Source organism: Panthera leo, chromosome B1 (assembly GCF_018350215.1).
Source record: "Panthera leo isolate Ple1 chromosome B1, P.leo_Ple1_pat1.1, whole genome shotgun sequence".
NCBI classification, from domain to species: domain Eukaryota; kingdom Metazoa; phylum Chordata; class Mammalia; order Carnivora; family Felidae; genus Panthera; species Panthera leo.
Genome location: NC_056682.1, coordinates 104,298,623 through 104,312,363, shown reverse-complemented (window position 1 = coordinate 104,312,363; position 13,741 = coordinate 104,298,623). Strand labels below are relative to the sequence as shown.

The 13,741-nt window shown below is 37.0% G+C and overlaps 1 protein-coding gene across 1 annotated transcript; it reads right to left on the bottom strand.

Moving 5' to 3' along the window:
• Positions 1–1,204: 1,204 nt before the first annotated feature.
• On the bottom strand, positions 1,205–4,253 carry FABP2 (fatty acid binding protein 2). The gene is made up of 3 exons (XM_042935624.1): positions 4,187–4,253; positions 2,791–2,963; positions 1,205–1,382 (listed from the first exon to the last, which is right to left on the bottom strand). The coding sequence occupies exons 1-3, from the start codon at positions 4,251–4,253 to the stop codon at positions 1,242–1,244; spliced, it is 381 nt and encodes a 126-aa protein (XP_042791558.1). The 3' UTR covers positions 1,205–1,241.
• Between the last annotated feature and the right edge of the window lie 9,488 nt (positions 4,254–13,741).

Sequence of the window (13,741 nt, the reverse complement as noted above, 5' to 3'; positions counted from 1 at the left end):
TTTAATTCTGAATGATAACCTTGCAGGGTAGAGTATTCTTGGTTATACATTTTTCCCTTTCAGCATTTTAAATATATCCTGCCACTCCCTTTTGGCCTGCAAAGTTTCTGCTGAAAAATCACAACCAGGGTAAGATTTTAAAGACCCCAATCCAGTCTGTGTTTTCAGTTTACCAAATGTGGGGGTCGGGGGAAGTATAGTCTATCAATGCATATGTTGCATAACTTTATTTATTTAATTATTTTTTAATCTTTATTTAAAATTTTTTTTTAAGTTTTATTTATTTATTTTGAGAGAGAGAGACCGAGAGACAGAGAGAGAGAGAGAGCAGGGGAGGGACAGAGAGAGAGAGAGTGAGAGTGAGAGAATCCCAAGCAGGCTCCACACTGTCAGCATAGAGCCAGATGTGGGGCTTGCTGTGGGGCTTGGACTCACGAGCCGTAAAATCATGACCCTGGCCGAAACCTAGAGTTGGATACTTAACTAACTAAGCCACCCAGGTGCCCCTCCTTTTTGCTCTTTTTTCTTTTTCTTTCTTTCTTTTTTTTTTTTTTTTAAAGGAAAAGCTACCTACAAAGCAATGTGGGAACAAAGTTTATTCATCTGTTTTAAAACATGTCACAAATTCTTTTCCAACAGGAATACAGCAATAAATGTACATCTTAGAGAATGTAAAACAAATTAAATCCTAATTAGCTTTTACTTCTTTTGCCTTGGCAAGACTAGAAATACAAGTCGCTGGTTATGTTTACAAAAGGACTAATCAGGGAGAGAAAAACAGTTTTAATACAATATAGATTTTCTATTCAATTTGTGTTCTGGGCTGTGCTCCAAAAACGAAGCTCATTCCTTTTTGAAGATCCTCTTGGCTTCTACTCCTTCATATGTGTAAGTCTGAAAGGTGTTAACAAACATAGAAGAATTTGCCATTAAGATTTAAGGCTAAATTAAGAAAAGTACTAGTATTATTATAGCTTTGAAATGATTATAATATTTTTTTTTCTTAGTCTTGATAGCAACATTTTATACAGAGACAGGATATGCCCACTTTAAAACACATTTTTTGGTTATCAATAGGCAATGATATATTTGGCATATATATAAGCTCTCTTCAATAAATAGGCATCAGAAAATATGTATCTTTTTAAAATAAGATTTATGAGAAAAGTATTAGTTTATTTGTTGAAGCTATAACTCAGGAATCACAAAATAAAATTATTGTTATGTAATTATTTTTGTCTTTAAGAAATAGCTGTAATATTTTTACAACTCACCTGGACCAGTTCACCACCTACAATTTCTCGGATAGCATTCAGTTCACATCCATTGTCTACCCGTTTGAATTTTCCAACAAGTTTATTTCCCTCTAGGCTCCAAGCACCCTACATATGTAAAATAACAATAATAATAATAATAATAATAAGTAAAATAATAATAGTAACCACAACAAATAATAATAATGATAATATTTTTTAGGGTCTTAAGTATGTCAAACACTGTTCTGAGGTGGGGTTTTTTGGGAGTTTATTGTTTATTTTTAAATGTTTATTTATTTTTGGGAGAGAGAGAGAGAGAGAGGCAGAGAATCCCAAACAGGCCATGTGCTGTCAACACAGAGCCCTGCACGGGGCTCAAACTCATAAACAGATCATGACCTGAGCCTAAGAGTTGGATGCTTACCCTACTGAGACACCCAGGTGCCCTCTGTTCTGAATTTATAGATCTACTTTTTCAATCTTTACAATAACGTTGTGAAGTAGATATTATTATCTCCATTTTATGGTTGAGAAAACTGAGGCATAGTACTTCACCTAAAGTCACAGAGCCAGGATTCAGCCTAGGTTTTGGGGCTCTAGAGTATGTGTTGGTAACCATTATGCTTGTCTCACTCAATTGTTTCCAAATGCTAAACTTTAAGGTAGATGAACAGCATTTTTCTCAATGTTTCATGTTACAACGAGTGTTCTAAATTTAGTCATAGTTCAAGTTAGTTTCATGGAGAACCTAACAACCCTGTGTTTGTTTTAATTTTATAATTGTTGTAATAATTTTAAAATGGTCATAGGGGTGCCTGGCTGGCTCAGTCAGTGGAGCACCCAACTCTTGATCTTGGGTTGTGGGTTCCAGCCCCAAGCTGGGTATAGAGATTGTTTGATAATAAAACCTTTAAAAAATAAATAATAAATAAAAATGACCATAAGTGATAAGATATTTCACAGTTTGTCATTACCAGCATATAATTTAACTACAAAATCCTGAGGACAAAAATGTTTTTAAAAAATCAGTTGAAAGTATAACTTTCTAAAATTTTTTATCTTAAACATTAAAAGGTATATTCCCAATGACCTACAATGTACCATTAGACTTTCCCATTTTGTCACTTATCCATTAACTAATTTATTCACTTATTTTACTATTTTGGTATATTTATTAAATTACCATTATGTTTAAGTTAGAGAAATATGAAAGTTTTTATTGCTATCAGTTATATAATAAGTTGAAAACACTGAGCTATCATTTTCTTTATGAATAATAGGTCTATACTTAATCACCTGAAGGATGTTTTTCTAATTCTTATTGTTCAATCCAGACTATTTACAGATGTGTATGAAAATAAAAACATTATAGTTAAATATTCTGCCAATTTGTGCAAGATACAATGTGGATAAACTATTGGCTGCTTCAATAAATGAAGGAGACTTAATTAGACCACATCCAATGAAAGAAAACAGATTATTTTAGTATTGTGTAAAAAAATCAAGAATGCATTGCTTATAAAAAGTTTCTTACACTGAGTTCAGTTCCATCTGCTAGGCTGTAATTAAAAGTGACACCAAGCTCAAAAACAATATCAATGTTACGAAAATTGCTGGATTCTTTGACCGTGAATTTATTTCCTTCTTGTGTGATTGTCAGTTTCAGATTGTCATGAGCTGCAAGCTTCCTTTTCACCATATTAACACCTGCAAAGCAAAAGATGTTGGAGAAAAAGTCAAAATGCCATTGAAAGTGTTTATTTTAACAAGTCCTGTTTCACTTATTTGTTTATGTATGTTTTGAGGGTGGGGAAGAAAGCCTGATAGCATTGTCTTTGCACAAGAACATTCAAAATGCCCCTTGCCGAAAAAATTCAAGCTTAGATCAAGAGTAGTGATTCAATCTATTTTTCCAAAACTTAAGAAAAATTAAATGAAAACTAGAATTGTAGGATCTTAGAACTGAATAATTTTAATACAGTTATCAAACTTTTTGTTTCAGTGTTAAGTAAACTAAATTCCAGAAATGTCAAATGAAGGATTAAATATTTTCATATATTTATAAAGAACTTTAATTCTGCAAAAACAGTGTTTTTAAAACGTTTTTTCACTTTCTATAATAGCTTTCAAATTTTGAAGTTCATAATTCTCCTTGCTTTTTGTAGCATTTCTGACTGTCACAAAAATGAGAAAATTAGCAAATATTGCAGTCAAATTCATTAGTGTAAGAATGTGCAAATTCCATAAATTTCAACATGGAATTCTGGAACTATAAGACATAATTGATGCAGGTTTTATTTTTTGAGGAATGACACAAGTTTGTTTGCACATCTTGTACAATGTATGGACTTCCAGAGTATTGGAATAGATATTAAAGTTAGCTAAAACTCACACAGAAACCACATGGAACCATGAGATTATTCCCCCAATTTTACATGTCAGAGGAATGAGAATTAAGTCTAAGTTATTTAGAATTGTGAATTTTGATAGAACTTTTTTTTCCCATTGCTTTTCTATATGATCTTTGTTTTTCCATCCTCTAGAATTCAGTGTTTCAAAGTTTTGAGCTTTTCATTACACACTGCCCTTTTTTACTCTCTAAGCAAAAACAAACAAACAAACAAAAAACAAAACAAAAAAAGTCAGATTTCAATGGTATAAGCACAATCATTAGTTAAAGAGTGAATGAAACCTACCTGGATCTTTTTTGTTCCAGAGAACTCAAAGAATCTTTGCTTCTACTAGTGAGACAGTGTAGTCTTCCTAATATAAGAAGTGAAAATATTATTTTCCCTACTCTGAACCATCATACATTCTGGATCCTTACCACCAGAACAGGAGCCATTCCCTAAACCCTGAGGTTTAGACAGAATTAGAAACGAAAGTATCTGTGAGGAATAAAATAAGCCACTGAAGAATTAAGTCCTTACCCATTTTTTCCATGAACTTGTCATAGTTCTCATTCCGGTCTATCTTCCAAGTACCATCAAAAGCCATGATCTCCGGTTGAGTGAGCCTCTAGGCAGTCAGAGATTCAGGTCTGTCCTTAGGGGACAATTTATTCTATTTCTTATCTCAGAACCAACTTCATACTGTGATGTGGAAGTTTAAAGTTTAAAAGGTCACCTAACTACACTAATGCCAACCCATCATAGTTTATCTTTCTATAAATTTCTTGGTTCCTCTCCTGAAATTCAACTGAATTACAGTTGACCCTTGAACAACATGAGTTTGAACTATACAGAGCCACTTATATATGGATTTTTTTTTGATAAATACAGCACAGTATTTTAAATGTATTTTTAAAGTATTTTCTCTAGCTTACTAGAGAAATAAGAATTGTGTAAGAATACAGTATATAATACATGTGACATACAAAATATGTGATCGACTGTTTATGTTATCAGTAAAACTTCCAGTCAACAGTAGACTATTAATGGTTAAGTTTTTGAGGAATCAAAAGTTACACAAGGATTTCTGACTGCATGGGGCTGGTTGGTGGTCCTGACCCCCATGTTATTTAGGAGTCAACTGTAAAACATGATAAACAATGCCTACTCTGTCTTAAACTACAACTTGTGAGCACATTTATTTCAATAACTCGAATGCATACTCTTTGAAAATAGATTTTCTGCTTATAAGTTCAAAGTGCACACTGCATTGGAGGTAACACAATTCAGAACATATATCAAATAACATCTGAGAAATGAGACTATTAATGACCTATCCCTTTTTTACAATAGCAATTAACTTGTAAAGTAAGACTTTATGACCAAATTTAAATAAAAAGTTAAACTTAATATGATATTGAGACTGAAGATTTATTTATTTTACTAATATGTTCTTTCACATTGTGCTTTTGGGTTGGTAAATATCCTGGCACCTGGTACAGTGCATGACACAGAGTAAGTACTCACTAAGTTTTTGTTTTGGTCTTGAATGGTGATAGGCCACTGAGAAAAATTTTAAGAGGTAGAAATGTAGCTAGATTACATGAAAGCTTCTATAAGAGAAAGAATCAGTTTCAAACATCTGCCATGGGCAGAGAAAACAAAAGCAAGATGTTAGCTGTGCCATTAATTAAAACCATATCTTTGTTTTATTCCCCCTCATCCCCAATCCTGGTGCAATCAGAAGCTAAAACTCAGTATGTATGTAGGGCGAGGCCATGGAGGTCAGCTAAAAAGGAAAAAAGACAAGGAGGTCACCATATCTCTCCCTTCCCCCACTGTAGGCTTTCAGTCTGGAGCAGGACTGGGCTGGTAGAGGAAACCCATTAACTTACTATGAAGATCAGAGTTTTGATTATTAACTAGCCTGAACTTATCACTTACTAAAAAGAGACTATTACTGTGAGTGAATGTGATCTGAGAACATTTTATTAACTAAAGGTCAATAGAGAAGCTACAGAGCATGTCCAAAATTTCATTCACAGTTAGAGGAAGGACATAACTAACACATTTGAACAGGAAATTGGGGAACAGAATTAAGTTTGTAATTTTGATTATATTCATTGGACACACTCTTTCAGTGGACTTGCCCACTTATTATTTGATCAAGTAAGCATGTTAAAAAGCAAACTACCTTCTACTAGCTCCATTGTTTCATTAAAAGAGAAAAAGACATCAGAACATAGAGACGGGGAGAGGAAGAGGGGTGTTGGGGAGAGAAATTGTAGTTTTAGAATAATAGAAGTCTTTTACATTTGTAACTAGCTTTATGGAAAAAAGTTGATTACCTCAACTTTGTTTTTCTCCCTTTTGTCAAAGATACTGAAAACCTCATCATTTGGGATACTTTCAAGTTGAGAACAGTAGAAAAGTTCTAAAGCCAAGGACTAGTCTCTCAGGTAATTCACTGCTTATGGTCATTTGAGAATTTAGAAGGCCATGAATGATGGATCCAATATATCTTTCTAGGTTAGAAAAATAGATGTATCTGGTCACTGGAATAGAAATGTGGTACAGTAAAATGAAGATGTATTTTAGAAACAAAAAGACTTGGGTTTCAATACTGCCTACAAATCCCAGACTTTAGCCTCTATTACAAAGCTGTAATCATCAAGATAGCATGGTATTAACACAAAAACAGACATATAGACCAATGGAATAGAATAGAGACTCCAGAATTAGACCCACAAAAGTACGGTTAACTAATCTTTGACAAAGCAGGAAAGAATATCCAATGGAAAAAAGACAGTCTCTTTAACAAATGGTGCTGGGAGAACTGGGCAGCAACATGCAGAAGAATGAAACTAGACCACTTTCTTACACCATTCACAAAAATAAACTCAAAATGGATAAAGGACCTGAATGTGCGATAGGAAACCATCAAAACCTAGAGTAGAAAGCAGGAAAACACCTCTCTGACCTCAGCCTCAGCAATTTCTTACTTGACATATCTCCAAAGGCAAGGGAATTAAAAGCAAAAATGAACTATTGGGACCTCATGAAGATAAAAAGCTTCTGCACTGCAAAGGAAACAATCAACAAAACTAAAAGGCAACCAATGTAATGGGAAAAGATATTTGCAAATGACATATTGGACAAAGGACTAGTATCCAAAATCTATAAAGAATTCACCAAACTCCACACCCGAAAAACAAATAATCCAGTGAAGAAATGGGCAGAAAACATGAATAGACACTTCTCTAAAGAAGACATCCAGATGGCCAACAGGCACATGAAAAGATGCTCAACGTCACTCCTCATCAGGGAAATACAAATCAAAACCACACTCACATACCATCTCACACCAGTCAGAATGACTAAAATGAACAAATCAGGAGACTATAGATGCTGGAGAGGATGTGGAGAAATGGGAACCCTCTTGCACTGATGGTGGGAATGCAAACTGGTGCAGCCGCTCTGGAAAACAGTGTGGAGGTTCCTCAAAAAATCAAAAATAGATCTACCCTATGACCCAGCAGTAGCACTGCTAGGAATTTACCCAAGGGACACAGGAGTGCTGATGCATAGGGGCACTTGTACCCCAATGTTTATAGCAGCACTTTCAACAATAGCCAAATTATGGAAAGAGCCTAAATGTCCATCAGCTGATGAATGGATAAAGAAATTGTGGTTTATATACACAATGGGAATACTACGTGGCATAGAGAAAGAATGAAATCTGGCCTTTTGTAGCAACGTGGATGGAACTGGGGAGTGTTATGCTAAGTGAAATAAGCCATACAGAGAAAGACAGATACCATATGTTTTCACTCTTGTGTGGATCCTGAGAAAGTTAACAGAAGACCATGGGGGAGGGGAAGGAAAAAAAAAAGTTAGGGAGGGAGGCAAACCATAAAAGACTCTTAAAAACAGAACAATCTGAGAGTTGATGGGGGGTGGGAGGGAGGGGAGGGTGGGTGATGGGTATTGAGGAGGGCATCTGTTGGGATGAGCACTGGGTGTTGCATGGAAACCAATTTGACAATAAATTTCATATTTAAAAAAAATACTGCCTAGAACACCCATTACTATATAGGACCTTGGTGAAATTACTTAATCTGTTTAAGCCTCAGTTTCTTCATTTATAAAATGAAGATAATAATACCTAATACATGGGGTTGTGTGAACAAATTATATAAAACATACACCTGAGCAACTGGTAGACATCAAGTACTCAGTAAATCTTTCTCTCCTCATTCTCTGAGAAAGAAATTCCAACAGTATTAATAAACTTTTATATTTTTCCCAGGTCTCAAGCCACTTTAATTTTTTGTAAATAAAATCCTTGTCTTTCTGCTGTTTATTAGAAAGTCACCTTAAAGTTGTTTAAGTATTTAGTGACTTCACTGGTGACTAACTTGGGATTGGGTATGACTTGGATTTGCTTGTTAACGATAACATGATGCCATATAGCTCCCTCCAGGAATACATTTGTCTACTCTGTACTCTCATGGCTGAAATAAAAGTGTCTGACCCAGTTAAGAAGGTAGGCAGGAAAAAGCAAGAAGTGGCTTCTTACCGTTGTTCACCTAACAGTGCCTTCGGAACATGATCTTGTCTCCTGGCCACATTTGAGCTTTCCAGAAGGAGCAGAGTAGCATCAGGTAAGCAAATAGCACTTGGACTCAGGCCAACCTACTAACAGAATGAACATGTTAAACTTTTCAGTCTTCCATTTATCAGTGTTAGTATCCTAATTTAAAGTCCGTTAGGAGTCTCTTGTCTATAGATTGGAATCACTGGATTTTTTAAATGACTAGATCAAATTTTTAACGTTGTACTTTTCCTTCTCCAGCTTCCCAACTCTGTAGCTTCTCAATTCTTATCACTTACCTGACACCACCTAGGAAAGATTATACAGAACCTATAGACCAAGTTCCCTACAGACTTCTCCTACTGATGATGTAATTGGACCCCCCAGCTGATTGCAGATCCAGTTCTTTATTTTCTTCTCGGATAATGCCAGAAGACTTAGGGTCTTGCAGCTTGGGAGAGTGGGTGGATTGGGTATGCATTGCATGTGGGTGCAGATGCTATGGAGGTAAAGCTGTGCTCTGTCTCTCTCTGGGTTTCATAGTCCACAACAGCTACTGAATGGTATGGAAGAAGAGGAAATCAGCAGAAGCTCCTGCTGATCCCTATCCCTCCTTCAGGGGATTATGCAGACTGCATTCCTACTGTGGCTTATGAAGCCTCTACTCATATCTCCAGTCTCTTGACATTCCTTACTGTTTCCTCCAAGGTCCAAGCATACTAAACCTCTTTCAGTCTCCAGTCTCCTGGATGTGCATGCTTTCTGTTGCTTCAGGTCCCAGCTTGGCCACTGGGATAGGTCTAAGAAGCCTGTCCTGAACTACCAAGAGTGGGTCAGGTAAGCCTACTTCTCCCAAATGTAATGATCTTCTAAAGGTCCCATAAAAGTCATAACAGACAAAAACAGCTGATTCATGATAGCCAAGGAAATATTAGTATCATCATGAAGACCAGAGACATCATGAGGAAGGGCAGTACAGTGTTTCAAGCTCATCACAAAGGAATAGCTTTCTAGAGATCAGAGAAATCCTTTTATCCCATTGTATAGTAGGAGGGAACATTTTTCTAGAGTATTTAAAACATATGTATCATTTATGGAAAACAGCATTTTCAGGCCTTTTCTAATCACCTGAGGATTTCAATCCCAACTTGTTTAACTTTCACATGTCAGAGAAAAATAGTCATCTCTATCAGGCCCATATAAGAGAAGGATTTGAGGGACCTGTGGAAGGAGCAACAAGAAGTTTTAAGATTACTGTCCAATCCTGGGGCACCTGGGTGGCTCAGTCAGTTAAACATCTGACTTCTGATTTTGGCTCAGGTCACAATCTCACTATTCGTGGGATTGAGCTCCATGTTGGGCTCTGCACTGACAGCGTGGAGCCTGCTTGGGATTCTCTCTCCCCCTCTCTCTCAGCCCTTCCTGTGCATGTGCCCACTCTCTCCAAAAAATAAATTAATTAAAAAAAGGAAAGACTTATGTCCAGCCCCAACCAGTGAATGGGGTATGAGAAAGAATTCTAATGTTTGCCTACAGAGACTACTTCATTTAACCATAATCTTCTAAATTTTAGAAATAATTAAGACCTGTTAAATTATGTCTTAGATTTTGCACTTGACACGGCTGGTTGGTTTTCTTCCAAAGACTGTAGAATTATAGCAGTGCATAGCAGGACATTTACCATATAATGGTGAGTGTGGCTTGCTGATTGTCCTTAATACCAGGACAGCCATTTTATGGGATCTACATGTGTCAGTTGAATGGTCTTGCATGAAGGATTTACAACTCCTTAATTGTCTGCCTTCTTTTTTTTTTAAGTTTGTTTATTTTGAGAGAGACAGTGTGAGCAGGGGACAGGCAGAGAGAGAGAGAGAGAGAGAGAGAGAATCCCAAGCAGGCTCTGCACTGTCAGCAAGGAGCCTGAGGCAGGACTCGAACTCACAAACTGTGAGACATGACCTGAGCTGAAATCAAGAGTTGGACATTTACCCGACTCAGCCACCCAGGCACCCCACATTTTCTGACTTATTTGTAATCTAGTTCTGTCCCCCAAATAATGAGTCTCCCTCAAGCACTTTGAATGGAAGATCATTCTTCTATTATGCCCCTCATACCACAGACATTGGAAGATGGGTTTGCATTAATCTCAGCTCTCTACTTCCCCATCTAAACCGTGTTTCTGCCTTTTTTTTTTTGTCTTTTCTTTTGAGTCCATTTCCTTTTGGCTATCACCTTCCAGCCTACTTCACCACAGTTATCTGTGGTTTACCCCATCTGTCGTTATCTACCATCTGTTCCCATGTAACATTGCTGTCTACCATCTACCACTGGAGATCTTGGCACCTGGCTCATCATCATCTCCTGTGTCCTGCCATCATCCTGAGTGACCTCAAAGTCCACACAGATAAGCCATTTGTCACTCTGGCCTCACGGTTCCTTAACTTCGTCATCTCTAGTAACCTTTACTTTGATTGCACTTTATCTCTTTACATCCAGGGCTATGACCTGTGTTTTGTCCTCACTAGAGTTGTTCTTCTATAAAATTTAACATGCGACTCTCTGACCACAACTCTGTCCTCTCGGTTCCTTCATTTTCTCCCATCTCTTGGGAGAAAATGGCTTGGAGGGAACAGCAGTTTTCTTTATTTTCTCCAAATTGGAGTCCCTATCTGGTTTATTTACATTCTCTATCTAATCAATATCCTGTTACCAGTTAAAAGAAAAACTCTCTTGCACATTTTCCCTGCACTAGGCCAGGTGCTATTACACACATGGTTTCTAGTCTCAGCTGAATCTTCCGCACTGCCTGGCAAGACTTCTCTGTATCCCAATCAATTCCCTTCTCATTTCGTGATGGTAACTGTATCTTTAATCATTCTTTTTTTTTCTATTAAAAGTGGAGTTTTATCCTTTCTTAAAATTATTTTATTGAAGTATAGTTGAAATGCAAAGTTACATTAGTTTTAGGTGTACCACCTAGTGATTCAGCAACTCTATATGTTATGCTGTGCTCACCACAAGCATAACTACCATCCGTCACCATACAACACTATTACAATACCACTGACTGTATTCCCTATGCTATACCTTTTAGTCATGTGATTTATTCATTCTCTAACTGGAAGCTTATACCTCCCTTTCATCCATTTTTCCCATCCTTCTAACCTCTTCCTTCTGGAAACCACCTATTTGGTTTTTGTGTTTATGGGTCTGTTTCTGCTTTGTTCATTTATTTATTTTTTGGTTTCATTTTATTTATTTATTTTTAAATTTTTTTTTAACATTTATTTATTTTTGAGACAGAGAGAGAGCATGAACAGGGGAGGGTCAGAGAAAGAGGGAGACGCAGGATCTGAAACAGGCTCCAGGCTCTGAGCTGTCAGCACAGAGCCCGATGCGGGGCTCAAACCCACGGACCGCGAGATCATGACCTGAGCCGAAGTTGGACACTTAACCGACTGAGCCACCCAGGCGCCCATTTTTTTTTTTAACATTTATTTATTTTTGAGACAGAGAGAGAGAGAGCATGAACAGGGGAGGGTCAGAGAAAGAGTATTTTTTTTAGATTCCACATAGAGGTGAAATCATATGGTATTAGTCTTTCTCTGTCTTATTTCACTTAGCATAATACCACCTAGGTTTTTCCATGTCCTCTAATTGCAGGATCTCATTCTTTTTTATGGCTGAGTAGTATTCCATTGTATATATAAACACACCGCTGCCCCCCCCCCCCCACCATCACCACCATCCTCACCACCACATCTTCTTTATCCGTTCATCACTTGGGCTGCTTCCATATCTTGGCTACTGTATGTAATGATGCAGTAAACATAGGGGTGCATAGATCTTTCCAAAGTAGTGTTTTTGTTTTCTTTGGGTAAATACCCAGTAGTGGAATTAACTGTATCATACAGTATTTCTATTTTTAATTTTTTGAGGATCCTCCATACTGTTTTCCACAGGGACCGCACCAATTTACATTCCCCCAACAGTGTGCAAGTGTTCTTTTTTTTTTTTTTCCTCCATATCCTCACTAACACTTATTATTCCTTGTCTTTTTGATACTAGCCATTCTGACATGGGTGAGGTTGTATCTCACTGTGGTTTTGATTTGCATTTTCCTGATGATGAATGTTGTTGAACATGTTTTCATGTGTCTGGTGACCATCTGTATGTCTTCTTTTGGAAAAATGTCTATTCAGGTCCTCTGCCCATTTTAATCAGATTATTTTTGGGGTTTTTTTTTTTTTTGGTGTTGAGTTTAATCATTTTCCTATAGTTTTTCTTCCATTGCCTTCAGCAGATGACCTATATATTACTCCACAGAGGAAATAAACCATCAAATTATAATTCCCTCAATTTATGCCTTTTTATTTTCAATATTACCTGTTACTACTTTCTTTACTCCTCTAAGTTCTTTTACCAACTTATTCACTTAACAGATACTAGCATTTCTACTGTGACCTAAGCACTATGCTAAAGTAGAGAAGTAGAAGAATGAATACATACAGTTTCAGTCAAGAGGAAGCAAGACTTGAAAATATAATAGTAAGGTGCATGCAAAGATCAGCCCCCCCCCCCCCCCCCCCCCGCCCCAGCACCTCTCTATTTCTCTTTTATTTATTTTGCTGAGGTGGAATCTTTTCTCCACATCAAGGCAGTCAAGTCTTTCTCATCTTAAGATGTGAAAAAACTCTCTCTAGATTCTTTTGATGTTTCTAGAAACTAATCAGTCTTTCTCCTTCCCTTTATAGCCAGGCTTCTTGAGAAAACGACCTATACTTGTCTCTACATTATTTTCTTCTGTTACTGCCTCAATCTACTGCAATACCAGCTTTCATATTCGCCACTCCACTGAAACTACTGACTGAGGTTATAGATGACTTTTTTGTTGCCAAACACTATGCACACATCTTGGCCTTTATGTCACTGCAGCATTCCAGACCATTGACTCTTCCGCCTTTGGAATTTCTCCTTTTCTTTTCCTGACTTTATTCTCTCTTGATATTCATCTTACTAATCTGAATGCTCCTTTTTAGGTTCTTCCTTGGGCAATTCTCCCTCATTTGTCACCTTATATTAATAGTTGCATCTTAGGGCACCCGGGTGGCTCAGTCGGTTAAGCGTCTGAATTCAGCTCAGGTCATGATCTCATGGTCTGTGAGTTTTAGCCCTGCGTCAGGCTCTGTGCTGACAGGTCAGAGCCTGGAACCTGCTTCAGATTCTATGTCTCATTCTCTCTCTGTCCCTCCCCAGTTTCTGCTCATCTCTGTCTCTCAAAAATAAATAAATGTAAAAAAAAAATTTTTTTAAAAAATGTTGCATCTTAAGATCTCTTTTCATTTCCATGTCTTGAGTTTCTATCTATGTGACTCCAAAATTTAGAGCTACAGCCCAGATCTCTCTCCTACTGGGTACCTATTCCTGACAAGGTTTCTCTACCTGCATGCTTTATCAGCACCTCAAACTCCACACAACCAGAAAAGAGCTTAACTTTCCAA

Excerpts from the sequence above, each read along its gene's own strand:
- FABP2 (XM_042935624.1), bottom strand. The coding sequence starts at position 4,253 with ATGGCTTTTGATGGTACTTGGAAGATAGACCGGAATGAGAACTATGAC. Across the intron at positions 2,964-4,186 it reads CAAGTTCATGGAAAAAATGG|GTGTTAATATGGTGAAAAGG; the intron begins GTAAGGACTTAA and ends TTTGCTTTGCAG. Across the intron at positions 1,383-2,790 it reads CAGATGGAACTGAACTCAGT|GGTGCTTGGAGCCTAGAGGG; the intron begins GTAAGAAACTTT and ends TTACATATGTAG.